The sequence below is a fragment of the Moschus berezovskii genome, chromosome 19 (genome assembly GCF_049115385.1).
Source record: "Moschus berezovskii isolate FMDL1 chromosome 19, NW_MosBer_1.0, whole genome shotgun sequence".
NCBI lineage: Eukaryota > Metazoa > Chordata > Mammalia > Artiodactyla > Moschidae > Moschus > Moschus berezovskii.
This window is the reverse complement of record NC_142478.1, coordinates 55,252,027-55,266,523: the sequence shown is the minus strand read 5'-3', so window position 1 is coordinate 55,266,523 and position 14,497 is coordinate 55,252,027. Positions and strand designations below refer to the sequence as shown.

Below are 14,497 nucleotides of genomic sequence, written 5' to 3'. Positions count from 1 at the left end.
CAAGGTGCGGAATCAGGGGACCATTATTAGAACTCTTGAGTTCAATAACATATCATCATAGCCAGGAAACTTCCATCATCACCCTAATTGTACCTATTTCTTGACACCTGCCCAGAAAACTGGATATTGCGCCACTACTGCCCCCTATTGCCTGCTAGTCTTTGAAGAAGTAATTCCTCAAAGGTGCACAGCACATAGTGTCATCTGGTTTTCATGATAACTTTACCAGATAAGCAAAGAGTGTGGTGTCATATTTTTTACAGATAGAGAAATTAAGGTTCAGAGAGGTGATGGAAAATAAACAAGGGCACACAGCTATGTGCAAAGCTGGATCTCCTCATGCTCAGGCCAGTTCAGTGAACTTGATATGTCAACTACCAGGTCATGCGTGAGGTTTTTTTTGGCCCTGTGGTAGGGCCTGAGAGCACAGCACACAAGCAGGCGTATGCCAAGACTAGTGCCTCGGGAGTGACGGACTGGTAAATGACTAACTCAGTAGGCACAAATCTGCCTTGTAAGCACAGAGGAAGGGGCTAGTATTGTGCAGGAGGAAGTCTAGAGCTGACATTTGAGTTGGCTTTTGAGGGATGTAAAGGAGTACCTCAGGAGGCAAAGGGTGGGGAAAAATTGTCTTAGCAGCTGGCAATATTTAAGGGGGTGCGGGGTGTCAGCAAGACTTTTGGGGAGGTGAGAGACTTCTAATTTTGGAGGATGTAGCCAAGGTAAAGTTTTTTTGTGTGTATGTGGTTGTATTATAGACATACAGTAAAGCAAAAAATATGGAGCACTACTCAAGTAAACAGCTTGAGCTTTTAAAAAAAGCATATATATAAACAGTCGTGTACCCATCATTTAGTGACGATATGATAAAACATTTCCAACATCTTCCTGGAGTGAGTTGCCATTCCCTTCTCCAGAGGATCTTCCTGACCCAGGGTTCAAAGCCGGGTCTCCCGCATTATGGGCGGGGTCTTTACCATCTGAGACACCAGGGAAGCCTTTTACATTAATATCTACCCATCATTTAGTGACGATATATAACATTTCCAGCATCGCAGAAGGTTCCCTCGTGCCCCTTCCCAATCTATACCCACCCCCGTCTCTTTTTTTTTGAGCTGAGAGGAGGCTAACATAAAAGTTCAAAGCCCTTGGCTTCAGCCCCTTTTCCCCTTATACTCCTATTGCTGCCTCCAAATCTTCTGCTGTCTTTATGGATAATCCTAAGAGCGTCTCGCACGAGGCAGAGGAGGTTTCTTGGTACTACCGCTTTCTAGTATGGCCCATGGAAATTTAGATAGTATATGAATGGAACTAGTGACGGAGACGATGGTTTCTGGTCCTTCTGAGCCACCGTCCAGGCGCGACACGCGCGGAGCATTCTTGTCCCTCGGCGGCCACCGTGCGTCCGTTACGTGGCAGCTACGAGCGCCCGCCAATGCGCGGCGCCCGCATCAGCCCCCTCGGGTGGCGCAGCCGGAAGGGGCGGAGCTGAGGCGGCGGCGGCTGAGAAGGCAGCGGTGGCGGCAGCGACGACGGCGGCTCCGGAGGCCGCAGTCCCGGTCCTGGCTTCGGCCCCAGCCCCACCATGGTGACGCTGGCTGAGCTGCTGGTGCTCCTGGCCGCCCTCCTGGCCACGGCCTCGGGCTACTTCGTCAGCATTGACGCGCACGCAGAGGAGTGCTTCTTCGAGCGGGTCACCTCGGGCACCAAGATGGGCCTCATCTTCGAGGTGGCCGAGGGCGGCTTCCTGGACATCGACGTGGAGGTGCGGGCGCGCTGCCCGAGGCGGGGGCCCGCGGCCGCTCGGGGGTTGGCGGCGCCCGGGGCCCGCGCGGGGCCAGCGTGGAGAGCGGGACCCGGAGGCCGCTGTCCGAGTCCTGGGAGGGGCCCGGGCCGCCACCCGGCGACCCCCTAACGGCCCTTTCCCTCGCACCCGCCCGGTTTCCGAGCTCCGCTCGGGAGACGGAACCGTTGCTTGGCTGCTTTGGATTCTCAGATTGAACGGCTGGTTCCCCTTGGAACCTCTCGCCGAGCTTTGTCTACCAGGCGCCGCGTGTCATCTTCGGGCCCAGGAGGCGCTACACGGTCTTGTTTAGCTGATGGCGGGTCTCGATCCGGGCAGCAGCTGCTTCCCTTCCTAGCGCGAATTAAAGTTGGGACGTGGCATGGAAACTTCTGAAAAAGTAAATCGGAAGCTGTTGAGGAATGCTAGGTAGACGTTCGCGTTGTGTTTGCCTTTATTTTTCGTAGAAACGACCTGAGTTAACCCGTTCTTACGCAGACCTTCGGATACCTCGTTTAGTCATCTCTGACTAAGAGAGTGGAGTTGGGTTATGCGTTTTAGAAGTGATTGCAGTGAAGTATCTGTGGAGAAAACGGAAAATCGTTTTAAGAAACCAGCAGTCCCTAAATTTTGTCCTAGATCAGTTTCTTTAAGCCAAAGGAATGACTCGCCTCTAACTTAAGGAAACCAGATGGAATTAACATTTAAACCTACCGGTTAGCATGATTAATTGTGTTTATGGGTTTTCCCATCTAACGGTTACGATCAGCAGAGTTGGGCATAAATTACACAAAACAAGTGAAGTTCAGAAATAAGGGGATAATGGAGGTAATAACTGTTAAAATTAGCTAAGCTCTCAAGAGATCAGCTCTTTCAGTCTGCAGGTGGCACGGACTTCATAAGAGGAACTACTTGAGCAAGGTCTAACAATTGATTTGGAACACACTGGGATGAGAACATGGGTCTCTGAATTTCCAATCTAGTCTTTTTCCTCAAGTCTTCAGGCATATAAGATAAAGCAGATTCCTTTACTAGTAGGCAGTAATCAGTCAGGAAAACTTCGATGTAGGTAGGCTTGCTTGGAGTAGGCTTGCTCCAAGTTCTTAGTTTTAAAAGAGATTTCTTTTTTGTTGTTTTGATATTAATAGCTACATATTTGTCTGTTGGTGGTATTGGGCCACTTGAAGACAAGTGTGTGGTGTGGTTTCTGTTTCTGATTGGTTTACTAAGTTGGAAAATTAAGACAAATGTAGTCAAGAGTTGAAAGGTATTCAGAGAGCCTTGTTGCTTTAATGGGAGAACTGTAGCCCAAAGATTGCTGTCACTAACTGAAGTGGATCGAAGTTCAGGTTACATTTCCCTAGCCAATGTTTGACTGTCAATAGACATCACTTAACGATTTTATTTTTAAAATTATTTTTTAATGAAGTATAGTTGCTTTACAATGTTATGTTAGTTTCTCCTGTAAAGCACAGTGAATCAGCTATAGGTGTACATGTATCCCTTTTTTTGGATTTCCTTCGCTTTTAGGTCACCACAGAGTATTGAGTAGAGTTCTTTGTACAGTGGGTTCTCATTAGGTTATCTTGTTTTATACACAGTATCAGTAGTATATCTGTGTCAATCCCAATCTCCCAATTTATTCTCTCCTCATTTATGATTTTGAATCTTTTGAGTTATCTCATGAATTTCTCTTCTGCCTCCAGATTACAGGACCTGATAATAAAGGAATTTATAAAGGAGATCGGGAGTCCAGTGGGAAATACACATTTGCTGCTCACATGGATGGAACATATAAGTTTTGTTTTAGCAATAGGATGTCTACCATGACTCCGAAGATAGTGATGTTCACCATTGATATCGGGGAAGCCCCCAAAGGACAAGATATGGAAACAGAAGGTTAGATGAACATTCTGAAGATTTATATCCCTTTCTCAGAGTTAATATTAATCCTGTACATTTTCTCCACCTGAATGTAGTATTTATTTTGATGGCTCATTTTAGGTTCACTGACTGTCTTTACAACCAAAAACCTTTTGTGAAATATACTTTTATTTATCCAGATCTTCTAATTAACAACAAGAAATTATTGGAGGTTCATGTTTATATTTTAGTTCTTTCCAGTTGCCATTTCTGGCAGCAGGTAGGTTACACGTATCCTAGGTTGTTTGTTCTGTTAATTTGCCTACTCTGGTATATGCATCTTTAGTTGCTCATTTGTATAAATGACTACTTTAGCTAAACTTCTTGTTTTTGTATGTGTGTGTTTATATCTTACACTCTTCTTCAGGTGGTGGAGATACCTGGGATGGTATGTGGATTATTTTCTGATAGTCTTTCTGCATATTTTTGTTGCCTACTGTCTAATATCTGCTTTCCTTTCTAACCTCAGTCTGTTAGCATGACAGTGTTTTTTCCCCTAGTTTAAAAAAAACACTACAACTAATTTAGAGTTTTAGAGTGATTATTTTTTGGTGGTTTTTATTTTGTTACACGAGATAAAGGTTAGGTCATGTGAAACTTGGTTAGACGTGAAATGCAGTTCTAGGAGCCACGTCTACACTAGATAAGGTGACAAAAGCTTTGTCAGACATGTTGCAGGTGGATTAATTTTTATTGCTCACCTTATCAGCAGTGAGCCCTAAGTTGATTCTTCTGGATAAATCGCTTACCAGGAGCCTGCACATAAGGATTTTTTGGCCAGGGACCAAGGTGGGGCGGGCCAGGGGGCCATGGTATATTTCAGGACTTTGGGAAACTAGTAGTTTATTTCATAGTATTAATGTGATATAATTTGCTGTAGATAGTGAGCATTTCATAGAGTATTTACATAAGTAAGGTGAACTCTTTTTTGGTTTTGAAATCTATAGAATTTAGAGAATCATACTACTCAGAAATTTCTGAAAAGCGCTTGCTTTTCAAGGCCATTTTCAGTTCAGGACTTGGCTAATTCTCAAGGAGGATTAGTTTTGAGGGGCTTTGACTTTGTTTTCTGGAATATAGTCCTTTCTAAACAGTTGGCTTTTTAAATGTTGGCTGGTGAGTGTGAATATTTTCCTTAAATAATCCTTTAACATGATGTTTAACAGTCTCGCTTTTGCTTGTTCATATTAGTGAATGACAGCTATAAAACCAAGGTTTCCTCTAAAGCAGTGGTTCTCAGGATGTTTTTTGCTCCCCAGGGTACATTTGGCAATATCTAGAAACATTTTTGATTCTCCTGAATAGGTTGGTGGTTGTACACTGCATTGGACACCTTCCCACCACAAAGGATTATGTGGCCTAAAATATTCACAGTGCTGCTCCTGAGAAACTCTGTTCTAAAGGTTCCACCTAGTGCATGGGCTTCTGACGTGAAGCTGGTGAGAGATTATTGGTGATTCCAGCCCAACTGCCTTAAAATGGTAAAGGTTCTTGGCTTCTCATAAGAAATTTAGGATTATTTGTGGCAGTTTGGGATTCTAGATGAGGCTGGATTTTGGGCAGTAGTGAAGAAAGCCTTCTGATGGCAGTCTTCCCTTGAGGTATATTTTTTTCCTACCTGTTTGTACATTGCCATAATACAGCATTACCTATAAGCATATACTTAAATTCTTCAGAACTGTTTACCTTGCTAAAAAGAATGCCTGGTTCTAGACCTTGAGCAGTTGAGAACTTGTATTTTCACTTGCAGTGTCTGCTGTTTCCCACTATAGTGAAATGATTGCTTTGACTATAGTACTAAAATGTTGAATTGGTATAGATTTTCCCTAGAACATCTTCATGTTTTTCTCTGCTTTGCTTCATAAAGAATAAAAGTCAGCTTTGATACTTTTGCTATATTAACATTGGAGTTACATGATTTTCAAGAGTAGATTTTTATTTAGTTTAAATATTGTTATTTGTAGGATTATTCGTAGGGTGTTATTATTACGGTTTTAATTTGTATTTTGTGCCCCTCCTCCATATATATATATTTTTTAATCTCCACTGTGGTTGGCAGTGAGTCTAGTGAACTTCACTTAGCAATTCCTTAGAAGTCATTTCTTAGGGCTGTGTTCCTTTAGTTGTATAGTATTTCTCCTACTCTGAAAGAGATTTCTCTACTGGGAACTAACTTTTTAAAAATTCTTGGGGGATTAAATTGTCATCAGTGGTCCAAAATGATGTCTGAGTCATTTCTGAAAAATAGCTTCTTTTGTATGCCTTCTCTGGAGGAGGTGTTTTTCTTTTTTTTTCTGGTTTTAAGAATTTTTAAAAAAGAGATTGCCACATATGTTCTAATCCGTTTTCAAATCCTTCTGTAGCTCACCAGAACAAGCTAGAAGAAATGATTAATGAGCTCGCAGTGGCGATGACAGCTGTGAAGCATGAACAGGAATACATGGAAGTTCGAGAGAGAATACACAGAGCAAGTGAGTTAATGCTTTGACTTTGCAGCAGTATCCTAGGGCCATGAGTTGGTGCCCTGTATTACCCAAGAGCTGGATTGTGTTTTCACGTTTGGAAATTTGGACACATAAACATATTAAGGGATTGACTTTAAAAAAGCACCTATGCAAAGATATTTGAGTATATTCATTTGTTTGTAGAGCTTTGTATTAGACTAATATTGAGATATTCATTCTGAACCAAACAATGCTGTTTAGATTCAGCACTAGCTTTTGTGGGTTTTAAAAAATGTGTGGTCAGCTAGGAAGTAAGCAAATGGTTTTCATAAAGCAGAAAGGAAAAACATAAAATGGACATTGCATTAGTTTTCAATCTGATATCTAAAATTTTTGTGATCAGTAATTACATGCCGAGGCTTAGCTGTTTTTCTAAAACCTGGGATATGGTTTAATTAAAATTAAAAGCATTAAAACATGAATAGAGGTATTCACCAGGTAAAGATCAGTTTGGCTCCCAAGTTTGCAAACCGGAAGCTGTGAGTGTGTTTGTCTTCAGAAACATTGATAATTGGAATCCCATCCTAGGTTGCAAAGCCTGTTTTAACCTGTGGTGTAGCACTAATTATGATACTTCTGCGTTTAAAATTAAAGAGGTACCATATTGATCCACAGACCAGATGATCACATTTTAGACGCAAGTCCACACCTGTTCAGTGTCTTCGTCCTTCAGGTCATCCTTGGGGATGGACCTTACTGGGTTCCAAGCTCATCTGTCAATGCGAAGTGGCTTATGTCCGGAGTCTTTGTTCTGAAGGTGAGGTAGGGAGTGGAGAGAGGAGTGACTCAAATAGATGAGAACAGGTTAAATTTCTCCAAGATGTAGTTTCTGTTCTTCCCACCCTCTTGCCTCCATTCTTGCCAGCAATGGAAAGGTATCTTTAGGACCTAGAGCCCAGACTTCACCTCTCCTTGGGAGAATAATGAGTAGATGTGACAGACTGGACAGGTGCCTCTGTTCTTACCTTTTTGGGGTGGTTTGGGGCATGAGATGGACTGAGGCTTATATGCAGCCACTCTTGGCCTCTTCCGCCTGATTCCTTCTCCTGGCCTGTGCTCTTAATTGTCTCACCTTCTAGGATCCCTACCTTCTCTCCATCTCCTGTTGGTTATTTTGCTTCCAGGAGGGGGCCAGCCCATTCTGTGATGAGAAGGACTCAGAACTTTCACTGCTTTGTAGCTCAGCTAGCGCAGCAGCCAGAGGAGGACCCCATCTTCTGGTCTCTGGAGGCATCCAACCTTTTTCTCTCATCCTTGAGTGGAGATACTCCTGAATTTGTTTCACGAACAAAATAGAATTTTAGACATTCAGTCTAATTTTATAAATCCAATAGTTCCCACAATGTTGTTTGTTTTCTGTATATCTTCCTATATTACTCGCTCCTCAGAGATGGCTATAGTGAGATTTTTTTTTAAACTACAGCGTTGTAATAGGACTGTTTTTAGATCAGGCTAATGTGTGAACCGAGCTTCCTTGGTGGCTCAGTGGTAAAGAATCCTCCTGCCAGTGCGGGAGACTTGGGTTCAGTCTCTGGGTCAGGAAGATCCTCTGGAGAAAGAAATGGCAACCCACTCCAGTATTCTTGCCTGGGAAATCTCATGGACAGAAGAGCCTGGTGGGCTAGAGTCCATGGGGTCGCAAAAGAATCAGACACAACTTAGTAACTAAACAACAACAAATATGTAAAGGACAAGAGAACAGTATCTTATGTACACATATTTTCCTCGATGATTGCTTTCCTATGTTATATGCTTCAGTGTATTCTATTTAAGTTTAAAGATGCATTTTTCTGTTATTGAAGGGAGAGATAAATACTTGTTTTTATATGGTTAAGATGCTAGTCATTAAGTTATGCTAGAAATGGGTTATAAAGTTTGCAGCAGAAGTAAATTTCATGCCATGGAATGAACATTAAAACTTGAGTGTTTGTGGTTTTCAGAATTCTAGGTAATGTTTTGGGGCATTTGTCTATTCTTACTCTGGGGAAAAAAGTAATTTTCTTCCCTTGAGTAAGTATAAGTTATCTTTCTGGAGTCATTTAATTGCTTTTCACTTCTTTTTGAGTGATCATCAGTCCAGTAGTTACTGCAATTCTGCTGCTGCTGCTAAGTCGCTTCAGTCGTGTCCGACTCTGTGCAACCCCATAGACGGAAGCCCACCAGGCTCCCCCGTCCCTGGGATTCTCCAGGCAAGAACACTGGAGTGGGTTGCCATTTCCTTCTCCATTGCATGAAAGTGAAAAGTGAAAATGAAGTTGCTCAGTCGTGTCCGACTCTTAGCGACCCCATGGATTGCAGCCTACCAGGCTCCTCCATCCATGGGATTTTCCAAACAAGAGTACTGGAGTGGGGTGCCATTGCCTAGTTTCTCTTTTTATAAATTATACATACACATCTAAAATTATGCCAGTTACTTATTCATCTCTATTACTGAATTGCTAATTATAATTGTTTTTAGTGTTGGCCATTTGCAGAAAAATGGAAAAATAACGAGTAGTTTTTAAAAGTTAAGGAATTTGATCAGGAACTTGAAAGAATGTGACATAAATTGAGTGCTATAAATTAATACAGCCATACTATTCCTTTGATCAATTTCTCAGCTTAAAAACGGGGTGAATCCTGTAACTAGTTTGTCTGGTAATAGCTGCCAGCATTGGTATGTGAAACTGAGAAATGTTTTAATCTAGAACCAATGCCATAGTGGGTGCTCAATAAATACTGAAAAAATGTTTAAAGAAAAGGCACTTTGAAACATTTTAACTTGGTAGTGCTTCTTGGGTAACTTATCTTGAAAAAATAAGGTGGAATTTTCTGATTCAGCAAAAAGGATTCTAATGTTAGGGACTTTCTATATGTGAGAGAGAACGTTGGATTGGGTTTTAACTCTAGAATGTGACCTTGGGCAAGTCATTTCTTCTCTGTTCTCATGCATAAGCAGAGTGGACTTAACTGCTCCATTAATCTTTAAGGTCTCATTTAAATGTAAAACTCTGCTTTTAAGTATGTTTAAGTGCTTGGGGACAAAAGACAAAGGTATTCCGATTGCTGTGAATGTTGTGTGAAGTATTAACTTTCACATGAAGTTAAGACTAGGGGGTAATTTTGGATGTCTATGCTGCTTCTTTTGTTTTGTTTGTTAAATTTTGTTTGTTTGTCCTCAACAGTCAATGACAACACAAACAGCAGAGTGGTCCTTTGGTCCTTCTTTGAAGCTCTTGTTCTAGTTGCCATGACATTGGGACAGATCTACTACCTGAAGAGATTCTTCGAAGTTCGGAGGGTTGTTTAAAAGCCTTTTCCCCATAATCCCAAATTCATAATTCACTGTTTACCAAACATCTTGGTCATAATAATGTTATTAGTTTCTATGTTTTTATTTTCTGAACTGTATCTTCACAGCTTATGTTTCTTTGTGATTAATAGATATTGGGGGAAAACACTTTTTTAGGAAAGCTATAGTGAAAATTTGACATTTGATTGGCATAAATTCATATTTGAATTCTGCCTTCCTTATACAGGCCCTCCCAAAACTCAAACACTGTAAGCCGAATATAGCTGTAGAGTCCTTAGTTTTCTTTCCTTTTGTTTTCAAAATACAGTTTGTTCAGGATAGTACTTTACCGATAGTACTTTACTAAAATGACTCTATTCTTGGGATCCCTTATCCTGCAGTTCAAGTCATTGGAAAGATTCATTCTGTTGAGAAACAACAACCTCAATCTTGACATTTTCTATCCAGCTTGATGGTAGAGCTCTGTGACTAGAGTATGTGACCAGGTTGGTACTTTTATACTTTGTCTATCTTGTTTTCGCTTTAAAGATAAGACTTAAACCAACAACCTTTACGCACCCCTCCAAAGTTTCACTTTGAACCTTAGAGCTCAATCACCTCCACTTAAAATTGTTGACATAAGCAGCTAATAACCAATTTTTGGTTTCTGCCTAACCTTGTAAGAAGTCTATTAAAGCCAATTCTCTGGGTGTTTCAGCAAATGGTAGCTCATTTTCTTTATATGCTGGCGCATCTACCTTCTCTACTCTTGGCATGTAGGAGGTATGCATTCATGTAATTGGAAAAATCTGGATTTCCGATGCCAAAGGGTTAAAGCCTCTTGGATTTCTTTGCAGTGATATACAGCCACTATTTTATTTTTTGATAAGTGGCATTTTGGCCACGGTTTAATTAGGGTACTGAACATCACTGTCAGTACTAGGGTTTTTTTTTCTTCCTTTGGTCTTTCTTTTTTGGCACATGTGAATTTTGTTTTGTATAGAACGAAACGACTTTCTTTTGGTCTCTGATGATGGGTTTAAAAATCAAGGAGCATCTGGTTTTGGTGTGGGGATGATCCAGGATTATGTTGTGACAGATGTATATTGGTTACTTGTACATTTTTTTGGGATATTTGCAAGGGGAAAACTACAAGTAACGAGTTTTGTATAATTAAATTTGTTACAGGTTTCATGTTCAGGGTAAACAATTTTTCAACCTTGGGTGAAAATACTTGCAACAGTTTAAGGTGACTGAGTTTTCCCTTAGGACAACTGTTGCATGCCAATTTGTGTGTGCGTGTGTGTGCAAACACTTCAAAATTGAGTTAAAAGATGTAAATTTAAAATTGGTTGTGTATCTGATCTGCCCCAGGTTAAGTAAATAAACAGTTCTTTTTAAAAACAGTCTTGGTATTCTGTGTTTTATATATTTATGATTAATTCACATTTGTTAAATACCAGCTTTCTAATCAAAGCTGAAATGAGACATGTCATGTTTTCCCAGTAGTGATGCCTAGTATAAACATCTGTTACTTTTTATGTCTGTAAACTTGAGAATAGTAAACAGGAATCCAATTTTAGGTTTCCCTGTGTGGTTTCTTTGATGGGTCAGTATTAACATCTGAAGTATTTTTTTCCTTCGAACAAAAGTTTAACTCAGCAACCTGGTTTATGGTAGTTGGCAATAAATTTAAAAGTGATTAAATGATTCACCCAAGGCTCACAGATGAGTGACTGATGTGACCAGAATCTAGATCTCTGCCTTTAGGAACTGTTCCTCTTCCTCTATTACACTGAGGGCCTGCTGGTAATGAACCTACGGTTTATCCAGCACCATAATGTCCTGTCCCCATGCTAAGTGCTTTAGGTGGTCTGTCTCATTTATTCCTCAAAACATCCATTACCTTGGGTACTATTATAATCCTTATTGTGGAAATAAAGTCTTGGAAAGGATCCCCACATCAGAAAATGAGTAAGTAGACCCCCAAATGCAAATGCAGCTATGCTGTTTCCCTTCGTCTTTGCTTTCAGACCTGCTTGGAAATAGCTGTCAAAGGCATTTTAAGGATGTGATGATCCCATTAAAGTGAAAATGTTGGCTCAGGCTTTACTCCCACCTAGTTTGAGATGACTGCAGTTTACATGAGTATTAATCCCATTTATTCATTCCCAAAATATTTGGGTGACTGCCTAGTGCTACCAGTTGTAGTCACTGAAATAAAATAGAGGAAAATCCCCTTTATCTTACTTTTAGTGGGGAAGATGAGCCTAGTTATATAAATTATATGGCATATTAATAATGTGTTATGGGGAAGGTAAAAAAGGGCAAACAGTTTTAGTGATTAGGAAGGGAAGGCATCACTGGTGACATTTCAGAAGTCCTCATGGATGTAAGGGAGCAAGCCAAGCTGAAGACACGGGCCCAAGGCATAATAGTCTTAAGCCCAACACAGTCGTGCCCGACTCTTTACGGCCCCATGGACTGTAACCCACTCAAGTCTCCTCCATCCATGGAATTTTCCAGGCAAGAATACTGGAGTGGGTTGACATTTCCTCCTCCAGGGGAGCTTCCCGATCCAGGGATGGAACCCAGGTCTCCACCATTGCGGGCAAACTCTTTACCGTCTGACCCACCAGTGAAGTGCAAAGGTGGCTTCTTAACCACCGGACCACCAGGGAAGTCCCTGACTGGAGTGGGTTGCCCTGCCCTCCTCCAGGGGACCTTCCCGATCCATGGTAAAGCTCAGGTCTTCTGCACTGCAGGCAGATAACTTCACCATCTGAGCCACTAGGGAAGTCCAGCCACTCGTGAAGCCCAACGCATAATAGCTGGTTGGTAAAAGCAATATCAATAACCTCAGATATGCAGATGACACCCCACCCTTATGGCAGAAAGTGAAGAACTAAAAAGCCTCTTGATGGAAGTGAAAGAGTGAAAAGTTGGCTTAAAGCTCAACATTCAGAAAACTAAGATCATGGCATCTGGACCCATCACTTCATGGTAAATAGATGGGGAAACAGTGTCAGACTTTTTCTGGGCTTTAAAATCACTGCAGATGGTGATTGCAGCCGTGAAATTAAAAGATGCTTACTCCTTGGAAGGAAAGTTATGACCAATCTTGATAGCATATTAAAAAGCAGAGACATTACTTTGCCAACAAAGGTCCATCTAGTCAAGGCTATGGTTTTTCCAATGGTCATGTATGGATGTGAGAGTTGGATTGTGAAGAAAGCTGAGCGCCAAAGAACTGATGCTTTTGAACTGTGGTGTTGGAGAAGACTTGAGAGTTCTTGGACTGCAAGGAGATCCAACCAGTCCATCCTAAAGGAGATCAGTCCTGGGTGTTCATTGGAAGGACTGATGCTAAAGCTGAAACTCCAATACTTTGGCCACCTCATGTGAAGAGTTGACTCATTGGAAAAGACCCTGATGCTGGGAGGGATTGGGGGCAGGAGGAGAAGGGGACGACAGAGGATGAGATGGCTGGATGGCATCACCGACTCAATGGACATGAGTTTGAGTGTAGTCCGGGAGTTGGTGATGGACAGGGAGGCCTGGCGTGCTTTGATTCGTGGGGTCGTAAAGAGTCGGACACGACTGAGCGACTGAACTGAACTGAAAAGCTTCCTGAATGAATTGTACACGTGCATGAAACAATCCAGTGGTGAACACAGGAATAAGATAGTGTTCTTATTTAGGTCTCTGACCTAACTTCATCGGAAGTAAATAAGTATCTATTTTGTCCCAGGCAGTGGATCCCCACCATCAGTCTATTTTGCATATCTAGGGCTCCGGGATTGGAGTACATTTCTGTCCACTCCCTCCGGACCTACTGTCGTTTGACCAGGACGCGGTGTTGTGCTGCCATCTGCCTCCGACTGCCGGGGACCTCCAGCCGGCGGGGAGAGTGTGAGAGCTGGGGCAAAATCCCTCCCGCCCAAATGCCTGCTCGGTGTGGAAAAGCGCCCGGAGCCTAGGTGGTTGCACTGGACGAATGGCACTACTCCAGCCTGGTTCCCGCCGCCTGCTTTCATTCGCCAGAAGTCGGCTTTCCACTCTCCTGCTGCAAGGGTGCCTTTCCCGCCTTCCGGAACTTTGCGAAGGGAGTGCGGTTTCCGGTCGGCCGGCTTGGCAACTGGAAGCGGAAGTGCTCCCGGGAGGCGTCCGGGTAGTAGCTCGGTGGCTAAGCGCACCATGGAGCACGTGACGGAGGGTTCCTGGGAGTCGCTACCTGTGCCGCTGCATCCGCAGGTGCTGAGTGTCTTGCGGGAGCTCGGTTTTCCGTACATGACGCCGGTGCAGGTACTTGGCATAGGCCCTGGGGGAGGAGGGCTCTCGGTGCGAAGGGGGAAGGTTGGGAAGGGGAGACTCAGCTGGGACTTTTTTTGTCATGTCGTCTTTCTGCTTCCCCGACTTGGGTGATGCCTAGCTGGTTAATGATCGCCAGGCAGAGGCGGCAGGCCTGTACCAGGGTTTTCATAACACTGCTCCTCCATCCGCTCTTAGGTGTTGGGACTTAAGTGCCTGGCTTGTATCCTACTCTAAAGTTCGTATCCTGCTCTTAAGCACCTGGTTCGTATCGTGGCCCTGCCCTCTGTAGATCTGTGAGACCTTGAGCAAATAACTTAACCTCTCTGTGCTTCATTTCCTTTCCGTGTGAAATGACAAAAATAGTATTACCTAAGAGTTGTTGTGAGGATTACCTAAGACAATGTTATGGGCACTCAGTAAATGTAACCTGTTGTCTTGTTATGTGGGCTGAGTGAAGTGTCTTGGTCCAGCTCACTCATTTATTCAAGCAATTTCTCCAGGACAAACTGTATATCAGGTACTTACTCTTTTAGGCTCTGGGGATTTTGCAGTGTTGGCCCCCACTCATGGCCCTTGCTTTTTAAGGCAGAAGAGAGAGAAGGGAGTAGAGAAGTAAGGTAATTTCAGCTGGTGATCAGTGTTGTGGAGGAGACAGTGACAAGAAAGTACAGGGCAGAAGGTAAGATAGAGAAGGCCCCTTGG

The 14,497-nt window shown here is 42.6% G+C and overlaps 2 protein-coding genes across 6 annotated transcripts in view; both read left to right on the top strand.

Annotated features, from left to right (window-relative positions):
* The first annotated feature begins 1,474 nt into the window (after positions 1-1,474).
* Positions 1,475-10,887, top strand: TMED2 (transmembrane p24 trafficking protein 2). 2 transcript variants are annotated; one of them, XM_055405230.2, is made up of 5 exons: positions 1,475-1,765; positions 3,490-3,682; positions 4,074-4,094; positions 6,070-6,177; positions 9,375-10,887. In XM_055405230.2, exons 1-5 carry the CDS (start codon positions 1,586-1,588, stop codon positions 9,497-9,499), a joined length of 627 nt encoding a protein of 208 aa, XP_055261205.1. In that variant the 5' UTR covers positions 1,475-1,585; the 3' UTR covers positions 9,500-10,887. The 2 variants fall into 2 exon arrangements, with proteins under 2 accessions (XP_055261205.1, XP_055261206.1); XM_055405231.2 differs by lacking the exon at positions 4,074-4,094.
* A 2,739-nt stretch (positions 10,888-13,626) lies between these two features.
* Positions 13,627-14,497, top strand: part of DDX55 (DEAD-box helicase 55) — a 22,757-nt gene continuing 21,886 nt past the window's right edge. For all 4 annotated transcript variants that reach the window (XM_088828121.1, XM_088828119.1, XM_088828120.1 and 1 more), the window contains exon 1: positions 13,627-13,786. In XM_088828121.1, coding sequence (XP_088684247.1) covers positions 13,679-13,786 — 108 coding nt within the window. In that variant the 5' untranslated portion in view covers positions 13,627-13,678. The remainder of the gene's footprint in view (positions 13,787-14,497) is intronic.